We start from the raw sequence: 19,574 nt of genomic DNA on the forward strand, positions 1-19,574 counted from the left end.
ACTGCACCTCTAAACATTTCATTAAATCCAATTATACAGCAAACACTCTCAAAATAAACTTAGATTGTATTGCAGTTTCACTTAACAGTATATAAAATGCTGTGTTGTGACAGGTATCAACTATCCATTAGATACTGAATCAGTTTTTCTTAAGCACTACTAACTGCTTGCTTTTCTTGAAGCTAGATCATTCTGAAAATTTCCTGCTGGACCTATGAGTGCAAACATATGGTATCTGTCTTTCTCTGCCTGGCTTATTTCGCTTAGCATGACACCCTCAAGGTCCATCCACTTTCCTACAAATGGCCATATTTCATTCTTTCTCATTGCCATGCAGTACTCCATTGTGTATATATACCACATCTTCTTGATCCACTCATCAGGTGATGGGCATTTAGGCTTTTTCCATGTTTGGGCTATTGTTGACATTGCTGCTATGAACATTGGGGTACATGCAAAGCACTGGTGTTTAAAGGGTAGTATTCAAATCTATGACTTCATACTGATAAGGCTAACTGAGCTGTGTATTTCTAACTTGACTTAAAACACAGATTTCCTTAATCCAGAGATGGTATAACATTGGTGAACAGCCCAGGCTTTGGAGCTCGCCTGGCAGGTTGGAACCTCAGTTCTTCGAGCAGCTCTTCTATCTTGGGTAAGCTACTGAATCTATGCCTCAGTTTCCTTCTCTCTAGAATGAGGGTAAATGCTCTGTCGGTTTCAAGGCCACCATGAAAGTTAATATATGTTACGTGCTCAGGATAGTGCCTGGGACATATAAGCAATCTGGAAGTTGTTGACTATTACTTTATCATCATCTTTATTTTTTGGTATTTGAGGAAAAACTGATTAGTAGACATAGTGCATGAAGACTCCACTTAGCGTTTCAATGCTGAGGAACTTTCAAATAGGTATATAGTGTTGCACTCACCTGTTCTAACCGGTCTAGATCATCTTCGTCATACAGGCGCATATCCAAGCCAGTTTTAAATCCTTTCTTACATGTACTTCCTGATGCCTGTCCCAATTCCATTGGACAAACATATTCTTCCCCATCTTCCTGTTTCTTCTTTCTCAGATTCCCAAAATTGCTGAAGGTCAGTTTCTTTGGCTTTAAAATAAAGCAAACATCCAAGGATTTCATAAAATTCATAAGACAAAGGATCGATAATATGCATAATTTAATTATTCATTCCGATGACAGAAGAAAGCAATTGGATGATTGCACTGGTGTAACAAACATAAAAGCATCCTGGGTGTATGACTGACACACCAGATACGATAAGTAGTCCTTGTTATAATCTCAGGAGACTAAGCTTATTCTCATTCATACCCATTTGCTGGCTGGTCACGGTGAAAAATCAAGCATGCCAAGAGCCTTGGTTTTGATTAAACAGGACCTCATACAATGAGATACCTCAGAGATGAATCCAATTTTGCAAGATTTTCCCTCTAAGATCAGCAGAAGAAAACGGTTCTGACTTGTACTTTCCTTTCGGGGAAGCTATGATTATCGTATATGCCTGTTATGCTTCCATAACAGAATTGGTGGCTGTTAAAAGAATCCTCGCTCATTTGGAGAGAGAATTTCCAGTGATGCTTGGAAGAAAAATTCCATTTTAGTCATCGAGTAGTCTCTGTGTCTGTTAAGCAGATGGTGATGAGGCTGATGCAGAGAATTTTCTTTTCCTAATGCTTATTTTATTTATTTTGAGAGAAAGAGAGCAGGGGAGTGACCGAGAAAAAGAGAGGGAGAGAGAGAATCCCAAGCAGGCTCCATGCTGTCAGCATAGAGCCCGACACAGGACTCAATCTCACAGTTTGTGAGATCATGACTTGAGCAGAGATCAAGAGTTGGACGCCTAACTGACTGAGCCACCCAGGTGTCCCATGATGCTGAGAATTTAGGTACAACATAATCTCTCAAATCTGGTACATCTTTTAAGGGAGAAAGAGAGCTAAAGAGAAAGTGTCAGGAAGGTAGAAGAGGTTAAAAAATATATTATTTTATACATACATTATATGTATGTATGTAAAGAACTGGGTACATATTTGTGGAGAGGCTAATAAATCCTATCTCCACATTGCCGGTTGAGATAACAGACTCAGAAGAGTGCACAGAGAAATTAATTTTTTTTAATTTTTTAAAAATATTTTTTGAGAGAGAGAGAGACAGAGACAGTGAGCAAGCAGGGGAGGGAGAGAGAGAAAGAAGGAGATAGAATCTGAAGCAGTCTAAGCTGTCAGCACAGAGCCTGACATGGGGCTCGAACCTACAAACTGTGAGATCATGACCTGAACAGAAGTCAGATGCTCAACCAACTAAGCCACCCAGGTGCCCCCCACAGAGAAGTGATTTCAAAGAAGAAAAAGTAGTCTGAATTTGGTATGACAAATGTATCTGGGTAAATCTGGATATAGCCATTCTCAGTTGGTCTACCTTGAATCATTTCTTAAATATCTTTTTCTAACTTTCAAGGTTGGTCAACCGTAAGCCAGATAAGTTGAAACTGTGTGAGAAGAAATCCTCATCTTAGAACGTTTTATCCACAGAGCAACTGCAATCAATAGTTGAGCCCAAGATACATTGTATTCACAATGTATCTACTGCATGCCAACATTATACTCTTCATTATTGGTAACTCCAATAAAATAAATATCTTGAATAAAGAAGCCCCCAGAAAGAAACTCTCAAAAACACATTTTCTTACTTACTCTTAAAGATGCACAGACTATCAATTCATCTACAAAACTTTTTAAGTCCTACAAAAATACCTGGCCCAGATGGGTTAAAAAAAAAAATGTTTTTGCTTTAACCAATTATTAGAAGGCACAAGCTTGGACCGACCTTCACTTTGGCAGTGGCTGTTAGAAGTACATAATCTGGTAACTCCATGGCGTCACGCTTTTGGTGCTGGGCCTCAGCACCGATCAGCAGGTTGAAATGAGTGGCCAAATGTCTTCGCAAGAGGGTCTTACTTGGTGGGATGTTCAATAACTGAGCCATTGTTTCTACATTAAAACGAGGTTCTAGGACCTAGAAGAAAAATTAAGATTGCTTTATAATTTACAAAGCTCTTTCATTTAGTTATCACCAACGACCCCTCAACTACCCACTGAGACAGACTGAGTATGAACCTCGATCTTCAAGCTACACATCCTTTCTTTATCTTGCCTGAGTGAGTGGGAAGTGGAGCTGCTCTTGACATCTGGGCATTCCCAAAGGTAGGCTTCTAGCTCTCTGGAGCGGTCTTTGGGATGCCTTTGGAAGCCAGCTCCTTACACAACATCAATGTGCAGAAATATCATCTGTCTGTCTGTAGGTATTTCAAAACATGATCAATAGGAAGGCCAGTGGCCAGATGTGACCCACCATAAGGGATAATAAATGAGAAACAGATTTAAATCTGATCTAGCATTATAGGATATAAATAAAAAACATGGGGAAAAAATACTTGAAAAGTAAAGACTCATTAGAATTGAATCGGTGGGTTCAGTTAGATGATTCTAGGATATGACAAGCAAACTGATGATATCCTACTCATTAGACTAATGGACAAAAAAAATGATAAGAAGTCAATTTTTAAATTAAAACCGAGTCTTACCATGAGCCCACCATGAACACCACTGCCACGGAGATTGGGGGCATATTCTGCCAAGTCCACGGAGCGCAGCCACTCCATCACGCGATGGTTGGTCCACTGCTGCACCTCTGATGGGGTTATGCTACTCTATTAGATTAAATACACACCAAGAGCTTCGGTCACTGACTATGGGATTCCAAATAGTAAAACTGCATGCTCTAAACAGTCTGCGCAAAGAGCAGTTACTTCATATCCCACTAAGTGTTTACAGAAAGAGTGAAAAGGGGTTTAACTAGTCTGAATTTTATTTTAAGGCATCCATGTCATGGTTTCAAACTTTTTGACAAAGTAATAAAGCAGGGTTGTCTGGGTGGCTCAGTCGGTTAAGCGCCGACTTCGGGTCAGGTCATGATCTCATGGTTTGTGGGTTCGAGCCCCGCGTTGGGCTCTGTGCTGACAGCTCAGAGCCTGGAGCCTGCTTTGGATTTGGTGTCTCCTCTGCTCCATGACCCTTCCATGCTCATGCTCTGTCTCTCTCTGTCTCTCAATAATAAATAAACATTAAAAAAAAAACCTAATAAAGCATTGCTTTAGGAAAGCAAGTCTTTTTTTTTAAATTTATTTATTTATTTGGGGGGGGAGCAGAGACAGAGAGAGAAGGAGAGAGAGAGGGAGAGAGAGTCCCAGGTAGGCTCCATGCTATCAGCAACACAGACCAACATGAGGCTCGAACTCATGAACTGTGAGATCATGACCTCACAGTTGGAAGAGTCAAAGAGTTGGACACTGAACCGACTGAGCCACCCAGCCACCCCAAGAAAACCAAGTTTTTATAGTGCTATTTAACTCTGTGGATTAAGGAAGTAGGAAGATAAAATATATCCAAGAAAATGAGGAAGGGTAATAAAACAATCTTTGTGCTTTAGTTACACAGGTGGAACCGTCATGGGGGAACAGCAGGAATGTAGGAAAACAAAGCCCCAGGAGGGAATGAGGCTGGATTGCAAGCTCTGAGGAAACCAGAAGCCTCTCCTGCAGGCTCCGCAAAGAAATGGGTGTTGGCTCTGCGCGCGAACACACACACACACACACACACACACACACACACACACACACACGCAGTTCCGTGCATGGGAAGTGCAGGGTGTGTAATAAATCTGAACCTCAGGTGCTACCTCATCAGATGGCCGCCTCCGCAGACAGTTTGGTTCAAAGTTATTGATCCTCAGGACCTGGATAGCCCTTTTGATACTGAGATGGTGCAGCACGCTCACAACCTTCAAAGACAATAAGTCATCCTGCGAAAAAGAACAAAAAGAGGAACTTGCTGAGCTCTAAGGATCTTCTCAGAGAACTCTCAGAAAGCATGAGCTTAAGTAGAAAAGCCCCCCTACCAAAATGCCTTGAGTGCTTGTCAGTGTTTTCAAAACCTATTATTTAGTGAAAGAACCCTTTTACCTGTTTCAAACAAAATCCTCTCCAGGATCCCAATATATTAAAAAACAAAACAAAATAAAATTAATGTTCCAATGGAAGCTAACTTCCACCTGTTTCTCTCTCTTCCAGACATTCTGAGATAGGATCATAGGACCCACAGCTCTGAACAGTTTGAAAAGCACCTGCTGGGTCACTGTCTCTTTGAAGTGATGTGTAAGAGCACGTGATGTTCTCCGACGCTCCCAGCTTGGCTTTCTAAGCTAAGGCACATCACTGTTTTAGGGAAAACCAGAGGAATGCCTCTGTTATACTGTTCCCCCAACCTCAAGTAATCTCTAGTCCTGGATTATTATGCTTTAACTAGCAGACATTGTGAATGATTTTGGACTTGTGTCGATCAATGCAAAGGTTTTGGTGAGCATTAAAAAGAAGCACCAGCAACATAGATCACTGTAGGTTCCTTGAAGGGGTAATTTTCGCCAGTCTGTGGTTATTGGGAATGTTACAGATATACCAAACACACCAAAACAAATTACTTCAGAAGGTGAGGTGGAGGGCAGGGTCAAGATAAGCATCAGTCTACTTCCAAACACATCCAGAAAATTAAACAAGAAAAACATCTATTTTAGGCCACCTTACTGATAGCATGCTTCTTGGGGGGTGGGGGTCAGCAGGGGAAACAGATCTATTATAGAAACCGTTTTTAAATAAAAATATTAGATAATTGGCTGAATTCTTAAAGCTACTCACCGAGCAAATACATTTTCCTGAAAAATTTCTGGATAAATTTCTTAAAGGCAGTGCTTTATGGTAACTAGAAAGGGCATTTTACATATTTTAATCCAAGATTGAGATACCCATTCGAAATATTTCCATGTGGGCTATTTTCAACTAATTAAAGTCTATCAGATTAAAAAAATTTAAATGCATAACGATTGAAATGTAAACACAAGGTTAATTATTTTAGCTTAAGGGATTTTAAAAGCAGGGGCTGTTTTAAATCAAAACAGACTTTTTTTTAGATTTAAAAATATCTTTTATTTTTAAGTAATTTTAGATTTACCAAAGAGTTGCCAAAGATACAGCAAACGCCCATATACCCTTCTCTCAGCTTCCCTTAATGTTAACAACTTATGTAACCATGATAAAGTCACCAAAACGAAGGCGTTAACATAGACTACAAAAAAATGATAACTAAACTGCAGGTTTAATTCAAATTTCACCAGTTTTTCCACCAGGTCCTTTCTCTGTTCCAGGATCCAACCCAGGATACCACATGCAAACAGAATTTTTGTGACTTGGGACTCCTGGGGCCAAAATCTCTAAGATAATATACTCTTCTATAAGCACGAAAGTTACGTGCACTTTCTTTGTGTTTTAAGCCTGACTCCACTCACATTCCTGCAGAACAAACTTATACCTAGACAGACAGGCAAAAATTTACTAAGTTTGTTCTAAGCTGAGCTATTATTAAGAGCAGGAATCTGAAAATAGCCTGGGCTCAGATGCTCTGTGACTTTCTACTACTTCCTCGCTGTGGAAACTTGGCTAAGCCACCCAATTTCTCAATTCTTTCACTCCCTCATCTAAAAACTGGGGGTAGCAAGAGTGCTAACTCAAGTTCTGCTGAGACATGAGTATAAATATAAATACAGCGCTTGCAAGAGAGTGGCTGTTACACAGTAAATGCTCAACGTACCACATGTTGGGTGTTATTGCAAGCAGGCTTACGTTACGTGCCCACCAAGGTAAGGGCTTGGGTTCAATGATAAAGAAGAAAACAAAGTCCATGAGATGAACCTAAGTTTGGCATTGAAAAATTAGATGTTTGAAACTTTCAACTTACTTGAGGAAGATACTATGGTAGGTGGTTCCAGAGCCTCGCTGACAAAAAGCCCTTTAAATAAAAGCATCTAACGTAATAGTACACTAATAGCCCGATGGAATCTAGAACAGGTTCTCCTGGGATCTGTCTCTCCCCACTGCTGTAAAGTAGGGAAAAGTCCTTCCACCTCTTGGATAAAGGGCTAAAAATATGAAACAATAATGATGGAATCAGAGGTAGTCTACCTCACCCTACTTTCTTCTTTACCCTGGTGACTTCTGCCCTAGTGGAACGGAGCTGACGTGGGAAAGGAAGCAGGTTTCAGGTCTTAGTCTCAAAAGTGGAAGGGAGGAGAGAAGACAAGTACCTGCAGATGTCAGGTCAGACGGGCGCTCTCTTCTGAGTGGACTGTGCATATAGGAATGTGTAACTCAGAGACTCCCAGGGCTTCAAAACTCTACTTTGTAGTTTTTAAACATCTTTCTTGGATATAATTCACATACTAGGAACTTTACACAAAGTGTGCACTTCAGTGTCTACATTGTTGAATACATATAAAATCAACTCTCTGGACAGCTTAGTTTATTTTTTTAAAGTTTATTTATTTATTTTGGGAGGAAGAGAAGGGGTGGGGGGAGAGAATCCCAAGCAGGCTCTGTGCTGTCAGCACGGAGCCCAATGGGCTGCTTGAGCTCACAAATTGTGAGATCGTGACCTGAGCAGAAATCCAGAGTTGGACACTTAACTGACTGAGCTGCCCAGGCGCCCCATGGACAGCTTAGTTTAGATTAGGTTTCACCCAGCTTAAATCAGGGTTTCAAATTTCCTAGTAGTGTTGCAACCATCAAATCCTACAACTTCAACTTAACAGAAAACATTCCTGCTCTTCTCAAGTTAAGGCAACACCTTCAATCTCTGGTGAAATCATTGTGAAAACAATGTATTTTACTCACTCTATTTCTGTGTTTTTCAGAGAAATACAATTTTACCTCCCCTCCCACCTCCAAAAAAAACTCGGGAGTAAATCACTCACAACAGTCATGTAATGGAGCATTCGACCATCTACTCGCCCTTCGTCAAACTGCGTCTTGTACTGGGGGAGACCAATATCATCCAACCATCCTAAAGGAGAGAAATCAGTGCTGTTCGTGAGGCACAGAACACCTGTACTTATGACTGAAAAGAAAAAGCAGCTTTACTTTTTCATTCATTATGAATGAATGAACCCTCTTACTAGTGACCCAGTTGAAATCCAGCTTTCCATGATTGGTCTCTTCTTCAGATCCCAGGGCTTGCAGGGCTAGCTGGAGTTTCTTTCGATGAAGTGAATGTTTAATTCCAAGTTCCTGAAATAATAAGCAGAAACACTGGCTTTATAATTCTGTCCATATGGGCTGGATGCCACTGGCAAAAAATGCAAATTCTTCCCAAGGGAAGCTAGTGTTAAAGATTCAACAATCCCATTAAATTGTGTACCGACTCAGGCTAGTAAGATGCTGCTGAACAAAAGGCCTCTAGAAAGCCAAGGCCACTGCGATTAGTTCAGTGGCATGCTGCACTCCCTAATAGGCTCCTTCCTTCACAAGACTGGGATTGCAGCCTGTTAAATAATTAGGAAAAAATGTGAAAAAATTAGAATAAGATGTAGGGCTCCTTTCACCTCCCTTAACATAAAGTTGAATTGCATATTTTACAGTGAGAAGTGGGTTCCATGCTAAGCCACAGAATGATTGAGAAATATGAGCCTAAGATTTATTATTATGTCTATACAACTATTTCTCATTAAAATGCCCAGTGGCTTACATGTTTCATAAGGAATCATTAAGACCAGGTCCTTCTTGTTAAGCCCATGAGATTTAAAAAAAAAAAAAAGTGTGAGGCAGAAAACACAAATGTTTTCAAGACTACTGAATGGCTCTACCCACTCCCCTTTCTGGGGTATAAAACTATATGACATTCATAGTCTCTCTCTTTCTCAGTATCCATTGTCTAAATGCAACAGAGAAGCAGTCACCTTCTCTAGATCTTGTTGAGAAGCCTGCAAAAGTGTTTGGCCAGATGCAATCCAATGCTTTCCGGAGTTCAGGTAGGACCCTAAGCCTTGTTCCACAAGCCAATTGCAAACCTGCTCCTTGGTCCATTTGGCAAATGGCATGTCCAAGTCACTACAGAAAAAGGAACAACTGTATGAAAAACGATTCAAAGGCCGACCCTGTGGCTTAACATCAAGACTGAACAACTATATATTGAACTGACATGGGGATTCCCTGGTGGTACCCATTTGACCCTGGAAAGCTTCCGGACATATTTGGAGGAGGAGGAGGAAGTGGCACTGGAGTTGAAAGTTACCTTATAAGACCACAGTTTTTATTTCAGATGTAAGTATAAAAGATTCAATGTTATTGAGCAAGAATGTGTCATACGAAAGAAAACCAAGTTGAAAGAATAATCAAGTCACTGTACTTGTTTCAACCAGTGCTGTTTGAAGTGAATTTCCAAACAGAAATCACTAGGTTAGACTGAAAGAAATCAAGTCTAACTTGGAATAACTTGAGCAGAATTATGATTTCTCTCTAGGTGGTAATCCATGGGAAGAGAGCAGTACGCCATCATTGAGTATAGAAAAATGTAAACAACAAAACAACAACAAAAAAGATAAATGTACTCAAAGCAAAGTTCTGTGTTTTTTTAAATTTTTTACTTTGACACATAAATAATATGTTCCTCTGAAAAAACTGGTGTCTTGTAAATAAGACTTTTTTTTTTTTTTTTTTTAACAGCACAAGGAGGTGCTCTACTGTGCACAAAGAGAGCATATGGCAAACGAGAGTCTTCAGTGTTCGAAGTCCTCCTTGGTGAAACTTGTGTCCAGTCTTCTGCATGGGTGGGAGGGACCATGTTTAAAAGGTTTCTACCCCATTATCACATTCAAAAGATTTAGTATCAATGTTTGTACTAGATGTTTGCCAACCCCACCCTCTTTATTCTTAGTAGGTCAGTGTAGTAATTTCAGACCAGCCCTAAACTGGGATAAGGGTGAAGGAAAAGTTCACAGTCTTAACAGAGAAAACATTACATGGTCCTGATAAATTTAGGAATTCTGATAGAATTTACACCGTAGGTGCTTTCACAGAATCTGTTAATCATTAATGTTTACTGAACAGTTACCATTTGCCAGATATTGACTGCATATAAACTCAATTACCTTTTTGGGAATGTACTAATTTATACCATGGAAACAGAGGTACAGAGCATGGAAGTAGTTGCTCAACATGACCCAGGTTATAGGAAGTGGTAAAAATCAGATTCAAATAGTCTATGTCTAGAACTTAACCACAATGCTATCCCATCTCTCCAGAGCTATGCTTTAGAGTACTTATAGTAATTATTTTCTCTGTCAAATTTAAGTTCAACAATCATTCAAACAGAGACGCTGACACGTTAGCTCTGGTTCCTCCCCTAGCTCAGAGCCCTCATCTTCTGCGTGATTTTTACCAACCACTGTCAAATGGCACTGTCCTATAAAGATGATGCACCCTTCCACTAGGCACAGCAGTAAGCAATGGATGCCACCATCCAAACCAGGGACAATACTAACACTGCAGGTGCTCACGGCCATGACACTTAGGTAGGGATGTAAAAGTCCATTCATTCAGCTGTTCTCACCTGTTAGATTGTCCCAAATCTCGAGACCAACCCAGTCGCGGCCCTGCGGTTGCCCTTGTCCCTCCTCTTTTGAATTCAGGCTCAGACATGTCATCTGGGTTGAATGTAGTTGATTGACTTCTCCTAAGTCTGAACAGAAGACACAATACCATGTTGCCTTGTATGCGACCTGAAGAGGCCTAAGACTTTAATCAGAACATGGCTTATATATGGTCAGAACAGATACTTGGATTTCATTGTTAACTGAGACCCAATGAGTTAATGAATCCCAGACCCCTCTCCTCCTTCCATAAAGAGAACACAAAAGGCTTACAATTTCATACTTGTTTCCCGTCAATTTTCCATTTATTCCTACATTTGAGCAACATAGAATACAAAGCCCACTCCATTTGTCTGCTCTGTTACTTACTTTCCAAAGAGTTTCATGATACCTCTGGATTTCTTTTTGGAATCTGGGGATGGTGGAGACATCTGGAAGGGACTACTTCCCTGCGCATCTTTTGGCCGGGAAGATACACCAGCCAGATCTAGGTGCTCAGCAGTCTCCTTCTCTGTTTCAGCTATTCCAAGAATAGAATACAAACTCAATGAGCTTTAACCATGAATAAACATGACTAAATGTTAACCTTTTTGATTTTAGCAATTGTTCTACATTCTTCTTCTGTTGGTCTTTAAATCAGCAATTTACAAATAGCACCCTACAAATACTAAAAATGGAACATGGGTGTATGTTTTGCTCTGTTGGCTGTTCTGTATAAATTACGATTATGTAGAATATTGTGTAGGATATTGTGTATAGATTCATTAACTTACAAGTGATAGCCTCTTTGAGTTTCAAAGGTGTGAGAGGATTGACATATTCTTTCCTTGAATGATTTGAATTAACACTGAGATCATTCTCAATCTTCCCCAAGCACTTGGTACTGTGGACTCCCTCCTATGTTCTTCAACATCATCATCTCCTTCATCTTCTTGTTATGACACTCTCCCAAATCTGCCATCTGATAGTTTCTTCTTTGCTGAAGCCCCTGTTTTCTCTTCCTCTTTCACTCCCAAGATTCTGTTCTATGTTCCCTTGGCAGGATCTCTGGACAAGCTCACCCACTCCACACTCAGCACTAAATGATGGCATCCCTCATATATAGGCAGCTGGTATCAAAACCTCTGGACCTAATCTCTCTCTGCAGACTCAGTATCTGAATATCTATGCATATTCCCAATTTGGTGTGCCAGGAACATCTTGGACTCAACAAACCATGCAATTTTCCTGGGCCTTCTCTTAAATTTGGTTTTTTAATATCTCCTTAACACTAATTAGTAGTCTCCCTCTTACTCCAGTTCAAACTTTGTCATATTCTTTTCACTCCCTTCTTTCCTGTGCCGTTTACATCAAATCTCAGTTCTTTTCTCAAGAGATTTATTCCTATCCATACCTTGTTATGTGATGAGAAAAGAATGAACTGGATAGCATAAATTTTTCCTTTGATATAAAATCAAGCCTGTTGATTCTGCCTTGAAAGAATAACAACCAAACCTGCTACTCCCCAGTTTCTGAGCATTAACTAGCTTAATTCATTCCGCTGCCCCTTTGTGGGTGATCCCACCCTAGCCAACACAAGGGGTACAGTTTCCTCAATGCAAGACCGCACACTTTTTCAGGAAAGTAAAAGCTGTGCAAAAATCACAGGAACGATGTTTCAGCAAGATACAAAAGTTGCAGAGATTGACTTTTCTATGAAGCACAGCTGTGATTATAGGTTTTAAGAAGCAGTACTCGGCTCTTAGCATTGACAATTTACTTCTTCTAAGAAAGATGCAAAAACATTTGAAAATAGTTGTCCGGATTTTATCCCGTGTTTATCCTAGAAATGTAAGACGGTAAAGACAGAGGTTACCTTTACTGACCCACTTGAGGAGGCATGTAGGTATCTACACAAGATAATAAAAGCTACAGGGAAAATCCAAAGGGACTTTTCCATCGAAACCCTAAAGCCATCGCGGGTACTGGCATATCTGAAAATGTTGCCTAATTCATCCTCATTTAAGAAACATCCGAGTCTTATTTTTGGTTTTGAGAATGTTTTCCCTTCCTGTGCCCACATTTTTAAAGAGGAAAACCGAGCCTCCGGTCTCCTAAAATCACTTTGGGGGTGACTCCCAGATACCACATAGAGCTTCTTCAGGTGTCACTAAACGTTACCTCCATCTTCAAAGCAACACGTGTCAGAAGAATGTTCCCTCAAGAAAAGTAAGTCTGAAACTACCATTTGTGATGTCTTCTACAGACTTCACTATTTGGCTGAAAATATTTCTCTCTGGGGATAACGTAAGCATGGAGAAGGTCCTGCCAGGACCTGGGAGTTAGTGTGAAACAGTGTGCACTTGAAGGGTGAAAAAGCTGGAATTTACGATGCAGGGCAGTCCTGCCCTGGACCCCGAGGGGTGCTGTGTGCACTTCCAGGTCCCCCCAGAGCCCCTTGCGAGGTGCCATCAGCATGGGTTAAAACAGCATTTAGGCTTGGAAGCAAAGGCTCTACAGAGAGTCCTAATTCTTAGCAGGAGGTGGAAGCAACTCTCTGGAATAAAGGACTCTGGTTTCTGATTGCTGCCAGCTCGCTTTCTACAGCTCACAAATGCCAAGGGCAGGGATGAGTTCAGTTTGGAGGACAGCACTGGCGAAGGCTGGCATGCAGGGGTACGATACCTAAGGTGGGTGCACTGGCACTTCGTTTACGATCTTCAGATATCCCAACAATGCACACAATCACACGCAGCCCAATGGAGAGAACACAGGAGAATGACAAAATGAAACACAGCTCAAACTCCTACTCACAAAATACACACAGTGGGAGGAAAGGCAAGCACCAGACTGCTCCCGACATTGCAGACTCCATTAGCAGTGTCAATATGGGGTTAATCTATCCACTTTCAAAACAGATGAGAAGCTGTTACAGTGAAGTCAGAGACTATCACGTTTTTTGGTCTTTACATCTACGCTCCATCAAGGAGAGCAGGGTGAGAGCCTACCCAGGACGATCTTTACCATCGAATTCAACCCACCAAAGTTTTTTTTTCCCCCTAACTTTCCTCCTAAATCATTCACCTTCATTTCTGAGAAAGAGAAACACATAAATAGATGAACAAGGGAAGAGACTGATCTTCTCCTCATTCTGAAAGAATTAAAGCAAAGGCATTTTGGCCACACATACCCAAGTTGGGGGCACTTGCTGTCCTCTTGTTACTTTTTATTTTAAAAAAGCCACGCCCAAAGGAAGATCTGGCTTTTCGAGTGCCAAAGGGGTTGTCGTCCATGGAGGCATTGTGTCCTGGAGCTTTTGGAGGGAGGCTTCCCAACGGGCTGCTTTCTGCTGGAGTTTTATCCTGAGAGAGAAGTAATAATAAATGTAACAGAGCACTAATGTGCATAATTCTTAGCATATGCTGGTGCAACACCTGATACATTACAGATTTGACTTTATTTCAAAGAATGATGGAACTGATTATAAATATTAGAAATTTAAAAAGTCAATGCTGAAAGTTACTTAAGAAAGAACAGCTGCGGCAGCAACAAAAATATGATCATCATTAATCCATAATGCACATGCTTAGGACTGAAATAGTTAAGATCCAGAAATTCTCAAAGTTTGAGGCACCTGAGTGGCTCAGTCAGTTGAGCATCTGACTTAAGCTCAGGTCATGATCTCATGGTTCATGCGCTCCGGCATCCCTGTCAGATCCTGTGCTGACAGCGTAGAGCCTGGAACCTGCTTCAGATTCTGCGTCTCCCTCTCTCTCTGCCCTTCCCTGCTTTCTCTTTCTTTCTCACTCAAAAGTGAATAAACATTAAAAAAATTTTTTTAAATAAAACCAACTCTATAAAAAACTTCTCAATTTTTATGTGCCTCATTTCCCCCAAGGACATGGAAATAAGATATTATATAACCAGAACACCACTAAATATCTTATTTTTCTAACAGTTATGAGACAGATTTGGCTATAATACAGTTCACGGTCTTTGTAATATAACTGCACCAGTAGAAGCCCAATATAATATAAACATTCTACAAAGCAGGCATTAACCCCACTTCTACACCAGCAGTATCAAGATTCTACTCTAGTTATCCTAAATATTCTTCTCAAAGAATTAATAATAAAATAAAGGTACAATCAGTGACTGTTAAATTTTTTTTCTAAGTGGTGTTCTGGGGTGTGTTCATATCTTGCCTGCAAGTTACCAAACACGGATGACCAATTTTCAAAGACTATGACACATGCAAATATACTTAACATCAAAACTAAACTTGCTATAATTAAATTTTCTTCCTTGATTCAGAAGCCACTCGGGCTGTCTACAATATTTCAAGGTACTTATGAAAATCTTTAACTGTAATTAAGTTATACTTTATCTTTTTAAATTTATTTTGAGAGAGAGGGCATGAGAATGGAGGGCAGCGGGTGGGCCAGAGAGAGAGAATGAGAATCCCAAGCAGGTTCCATACTGTCAGTGCAGAGCCTGACATAGGGCTTGATCCCAGGAACCACAAGATGATGACCCAAGCTGAAACTAAAAGTCAGATGCTTAACCAAGTGAGCCTGCTTAATAGCATAACTATCAAGTTATACTTAAAAAAATTTTTTTAATGTTTTTAAATTTATTTTTGAGAGACAGCACAAGCAGAGGAGGGTCAGAGAGAGAGGGAGACAAAGAACCGGAAGCAGGCTTCAGGCTCTGAGCTAGCTGTCAGTACAGAGCCTGATATGGGGCTCAAACCCACGAAAGATGCGATCATGACCTGAGCCAAAACTGAAAGTCAACTGACTGAGCCACTCAGGCACCCCTCAAGTTGTACTTTAAATACTGTTTATTTTGGGGGCGCCTGGGTGGCTCAGTCAGTTAAGCGTCTGACTCTCGATTTAGGCTCAGGTAAGGATCTCACAGTTCGTGGGTTCGAGCCCTGCATCGGGCTTTGTGTTGATAACTCAGAGCCTGGAGCTTGCTTCAGATTCTATGTCTCCCTCTCTCCTGCCCCTCCCCCACTTGCACTCTGTCTCTCAAAGATAGATAAACATTAAAAAAAAATTTTTTTTTAAAAAGAACATCAATAGTCTGATTTGAGTGCTTGGGGTTTTTTTGGATTTTTTTCCAACAATTTATTGAGGTGAAATATAAAAAGTAACTATTCTGATTTGAACAGTTTGGTGGTATTTAGTGTAACCACCACCTCTACCTCATTCAACAGCATTTCCATCATCCTCAATAAAACTCCTTACCTAGTTTTTTCCCCTTCCTCTCTCTCCATCTCTGGCAGCCACCGATCTGTGTTCTGTCTCTGTGGGTTTATCTAGTCTGGATATTTCACATAAGTGGAATCATTTAGTGTGTGATCTTTTGTGTCTGGCTTCTTTCATTTAACATGCTTTGGAGATTCTAAGTTTCGGTTTTTTGGAGGCATTTCAGTAATCACAGGTATTAGAAGACCCAAACATTTTTATAATATGGACAGAAAAATTACCTCTGAAGCCTTCTGAATAGACTCCGTATCCTGTTCAAAACAACAACAATATTTAAGGTTGTTACAAGAATCCCTTATATGTTGAGAATTTGTCACATAAAATTCCATAAATTAAAATAAATTTACATATACTTCAAAGCTACACAATTTCACTTTCATTTACATCCAATAATGGTTTATGACAGTCTTTATTTTTTTTATTTTATATAGTATTTTCAATGCTTCATATTCATCTTCCTTAATATTTACCATTAACAGTGATATCTCATAGTTTTCATTAGAGAAACCACAAGCTCTTCTTAAAAGAGTTTGATCTGTAAAATGGAAAATATGAAGAACCCTAACTATTTTCTTCTCAGGGTAACCAAGAGAAAAAAACACAGAACCAACCCCATCTGAGGACTCTTTCTTCAGATTGCCCAGGCTGCTGGACTTCTGCAGACTCGAAGTTCTAAAAATAACAGTAATAGTAATTAGGAGTAATAATAAGTGTCTCTGGTGCCACTGTTTCTAAGCAGAATATCTTGGAAAGAAACTAAAATTGCGTGTGGGTGGAAGCCTGGTAATAAAAGAAACTCTGAATTCAGGCAGTCACTTATGTGCTTAACTAAATTATAACATTTCGTTCTCTTAGAAGCAGAGGTGGTTAACTGTCCTGCCAATAACTCTAAATGTCCTGCACATGGTAGGATAGCTGGAAAAACACTTAGAGGACTATCCCTGTGATGTCAATATTTGAAAGTAAAACAGTGGTTTCCACGGACTAGTGGTGCATCCTTCGCCTGTATACATTCACACTGGGAACTTTTAAAATACTCGCACACTATTTATATATAATGCTTGTAATTAAAATGATGGATCAAAGCATTACACTCCGATTCACAAAGGAATCAATTTTCTGAATCTGGCAAGGTACTTCATTTTATAGTTCCAATCAAGGCATAATAGAAAAATCCCCATTGCTGCCCATAGTAATTTATTTGCTATCTTGGTAAAGGCATAGTGACCCTGTAAACATCCAGAAATTTTCTCTTTCACATAACTAGCATCCAAATATATAGAGCTGGCCTTACTCAGATTCTGAAGGCAGGGATATGTGACCAGTTTAAAGAGAGAGAGAAAGAGAAGAAACATCTAATTTATAATTTATATTACTTCTTTGCTATAAGAAATAATAAAGAGTAACATTTCTTTGTGCTCTAAGAAATAATATAAATATACAAACAACCTTTTAAAAGGCAATTCTCATGTATTTATGTGTAAATAAGTTGCCAGAAGTGTCAACTACCAAATAAAGAAAAGATAATGCCTAGAAAAGGAAAGACCTCATGTTTGAGTACTGCTCTGAAAATAGATTTTCCTAATTTAATCCAGATTTTAACCTGGATAAACACAGAAATTGGGCTGGGTTATTACACTGAAAGTATAAAAACCCATTGCAGCCTTTCCAGCCATCACACCGTCCTCTGACTCTTTTCTGCTAGAGTCAAAACGCAAGGTTGCAAACCTCCACTTCAGAGCACTGAACTTCACATGAAAGCTGATGAAGGTTGAAGATGTGCAAAAACGTGGCGTGTGAAAATGGTCCACGAGCAAGTTATTTCTGTTAACTTACAACCCTCACCTCCACCCCCTCCAACTACCACACCTGCATTCATGTATTCAGGCGTCGGAGTCATTTGCTTTTAATCCTGGTTATTGTCAGTGTAATGGAGGCTTCCTCCCTGCCAAGTCTCAAGTGACATTTTTTACAGTCAGTAACATAACTTACGGAAGACCATCAGAAGGCTGGGTTTCAACAGCAGCACCAAGGATTATTTTTCCATCACTAAAATGTAAAAGACTTAATGCACTTTCAGAGTAAAAGACATATATATTCTAAGTGAACGTAATTGTCAAAAACAAAAAGCAGTGTTTTGGGGAATCTATTTCTCTCTCTTTAAAAATATTCTACTATATTTTCTTTTATTTGATTATAAGTGTAAGGAATTGAGAACATGCTCCCTCAAAATTCTACTCGCCTATGGAGAAACCATGGTATCCCTGTCCTGAGTCCTTCCCAGCCATCTTGCAAGCAGCCTATGGCAACGCTTTTTGACGGCCATCTATGACCCAAGACATAAAACCCAAGTGCCCTAAAACCCCCTCTCACCTGACCACCACACCTCCCCAGACTCTTCTCCTGTGACTCCTTGGTTCACATCTTTTATTTCAATAATACAGAACTGATTTCAGGTCCCTTGGCCCATGCCTTCCTGTTTCCTGCCTCTGTAAAAACTATGTCTGTAAACGAATGCAACCCATCCTTGTCTTTGCTTGATCTCCTCTGTTGAACACTAATATTGCAATGTCAGGGCACAAATGACGTACTTCTCTTCAAACGAAGTCTCTGGCTTGGGAGGCAATTTTGCTTTTTCAGAAATTTCCAAGCCCTTAGATGCTGGCAATAACGAAGGGACCGAAACTTGCAAGATGCCGGTGTGGAACTGTAATGTAATTACAAAAAAAGCCAAAAATCAAACAAAACATAAGTCACACAGGAAAGAAAAATAAGTAAGACAATTACATGGTCTACTGATTTCATACACCTGGGTTCCGAATGCTATTCTTATATTTACACAACAGTCTCAGGATGTAAACATCAATAAGTGTTCATCAGAGAAAACCTTCTGGAGGAAGGATCATCGTTGAACTTGGTTCTGAATAAAGCATAATAAATATCATCAAGTACGTCAAATAGCCGATCCTGACAACTTGATGCTCCAATTAAAACACACTTGTCTAAGTAACCTTAGGTAAATCACTTAACTGGGTGTGAGTTTTCTCCCCTGTACCATGAGAATGGCCATGTCTACCATACAGGGTTGTCATGATTTAAGATGAGATTTGGATAAAGTGCTTTCTAAACACACCTCTGTTCTCTCTCTCTCTCTCTCTTTTTTTTTTTTTTTTTTTTTTTTTTTAATTTTAGAGAGGTGTGGGGAGAGGGGCAGAAGGAGAATTAGAGAATCCCAAGCGGGCTCCATGCTCAGCACAGAGCCCAATGTGGGGCTGGATCCCATGACCCTGGGATCATGACCTGAGCCAAAGTCAAGAGTCAGACGCTCAACCAACTGAGACCCTGTTTTTACTTCAATTTTACCACCAGTCTAACATAGAACGTTGTTCAAACCAGTTAATTTATGCATACAATTAAAACACTTTGCTTAATAACAACATTAGAGCAACAACAAAAGTGCATGGTACCTTTTCCCAAACAAATGCCTTATGTATCCTAGGGATGGAATCTATGAAAAGAAATTTTGTACTCTGGCTTTAAAGTTTCCAACAACTGTAGCACTTAGGCTGTGACCATGTCATAAACTAATAAACCAAACACTTAAAAAAATCCTGGTAAAGAAAAATAAACAAAATTTACCTCAGTGAATTCACTTTGCCAGTCAAACAATTAGTGACAGCTCTTCACTCGGAAGTCGGCCAGGCAGGTAGGGACTCACACCAGTGAACACACTTCTAGATGCCAATCAGTCAACAGTCTCGCCTTTGTAA

At 39.9% G+C, this 19,574-nt stretch overlaps 1 protein-coding gene across 12 annotated transcripts in view; it reads right to left on the minus strand.

The window, feature by feature from the left end:
* PPFIBP1 (PPFIA binding protein 1) overlaps nt 1-19,574 on the minus strand; it is a 172,197-nt gene that overhangs the window by 3,202 nt on the left and 149,421 nt on the right. For 8 of the 12 annotated variants that reach the window (XM_029953376.1, XM_029953384.1, XM_029953383.1 and 5 more), the window contains 15 exons: nt 18,396-18,511; nt 17,797-17,853; nt 16,416-16,476; nt 16,026-16,055; nt 13,722-13,893; nt 13,217-13,249; nt 10,922-11,072; nt 10,513-10,641; nt 8,861-9,011; nt 8,081-8,192; nt 7,880-7,968; nt 4,760-4,882; nt 3,606-3,731; nt 2,849-3,037; nt 932-1,111 (listed from right to left, as the gene is read on the minus strand). In XM_029953376.1, the coding sequence (XP_029809236.1) occupies nt 932-1,111; nt 2,849-3,037; nt 3,606-3,731; nt 4,760-4,882; nt 7,880-7,968; nt 8,081-8,192; nt 8,861-9,011; nt 10,513-10,641; nt 10,922-11,072; nt 13,217-13,249; nt 13,722-13,893; nt 16,026-16,055; nt 16,416-16,476; nt 17,797-17,853; nt 18,396-18,511 (1,719 nt within the window). The remainder of the gene's footprint in view (nt 1-931; nt 1,112-2,848; nt 3,038-3,605; nt 3,732-4,759; nt 4,883-7,879; nt 7,969-8,080; nt 8,193-8,860; nt 9,012-10,512; nt 10,642-10,921; nt 11,073-13,216; nt 13,250-13,721; nt 13,894-16,025; nt 16,056-16,415; nt 16,477-17,796; nt 17,854-18,395; nt 18,512-19,574) is intronic. The other 4 variants (XM_029953385.1, XM_029953382.1, XM_029953380.1 and 1 more) reach the window with 2 other exon arrangements.

This window comes from Suricata suricatta, chromosome 10, assembly GCF_006229205.1.
Source record: "Suricata suricatta isolate VVHF042 chromosome 10, meerkat_22Aug2017_6uvM2_HiC, whole genome shotgun sequence".
Lineage (NCBI taxonomy): Eukaryota > Metazoa > Chordata > Mammalia > Carnivora > Herpestidae > Suricata > Suricata suricatta.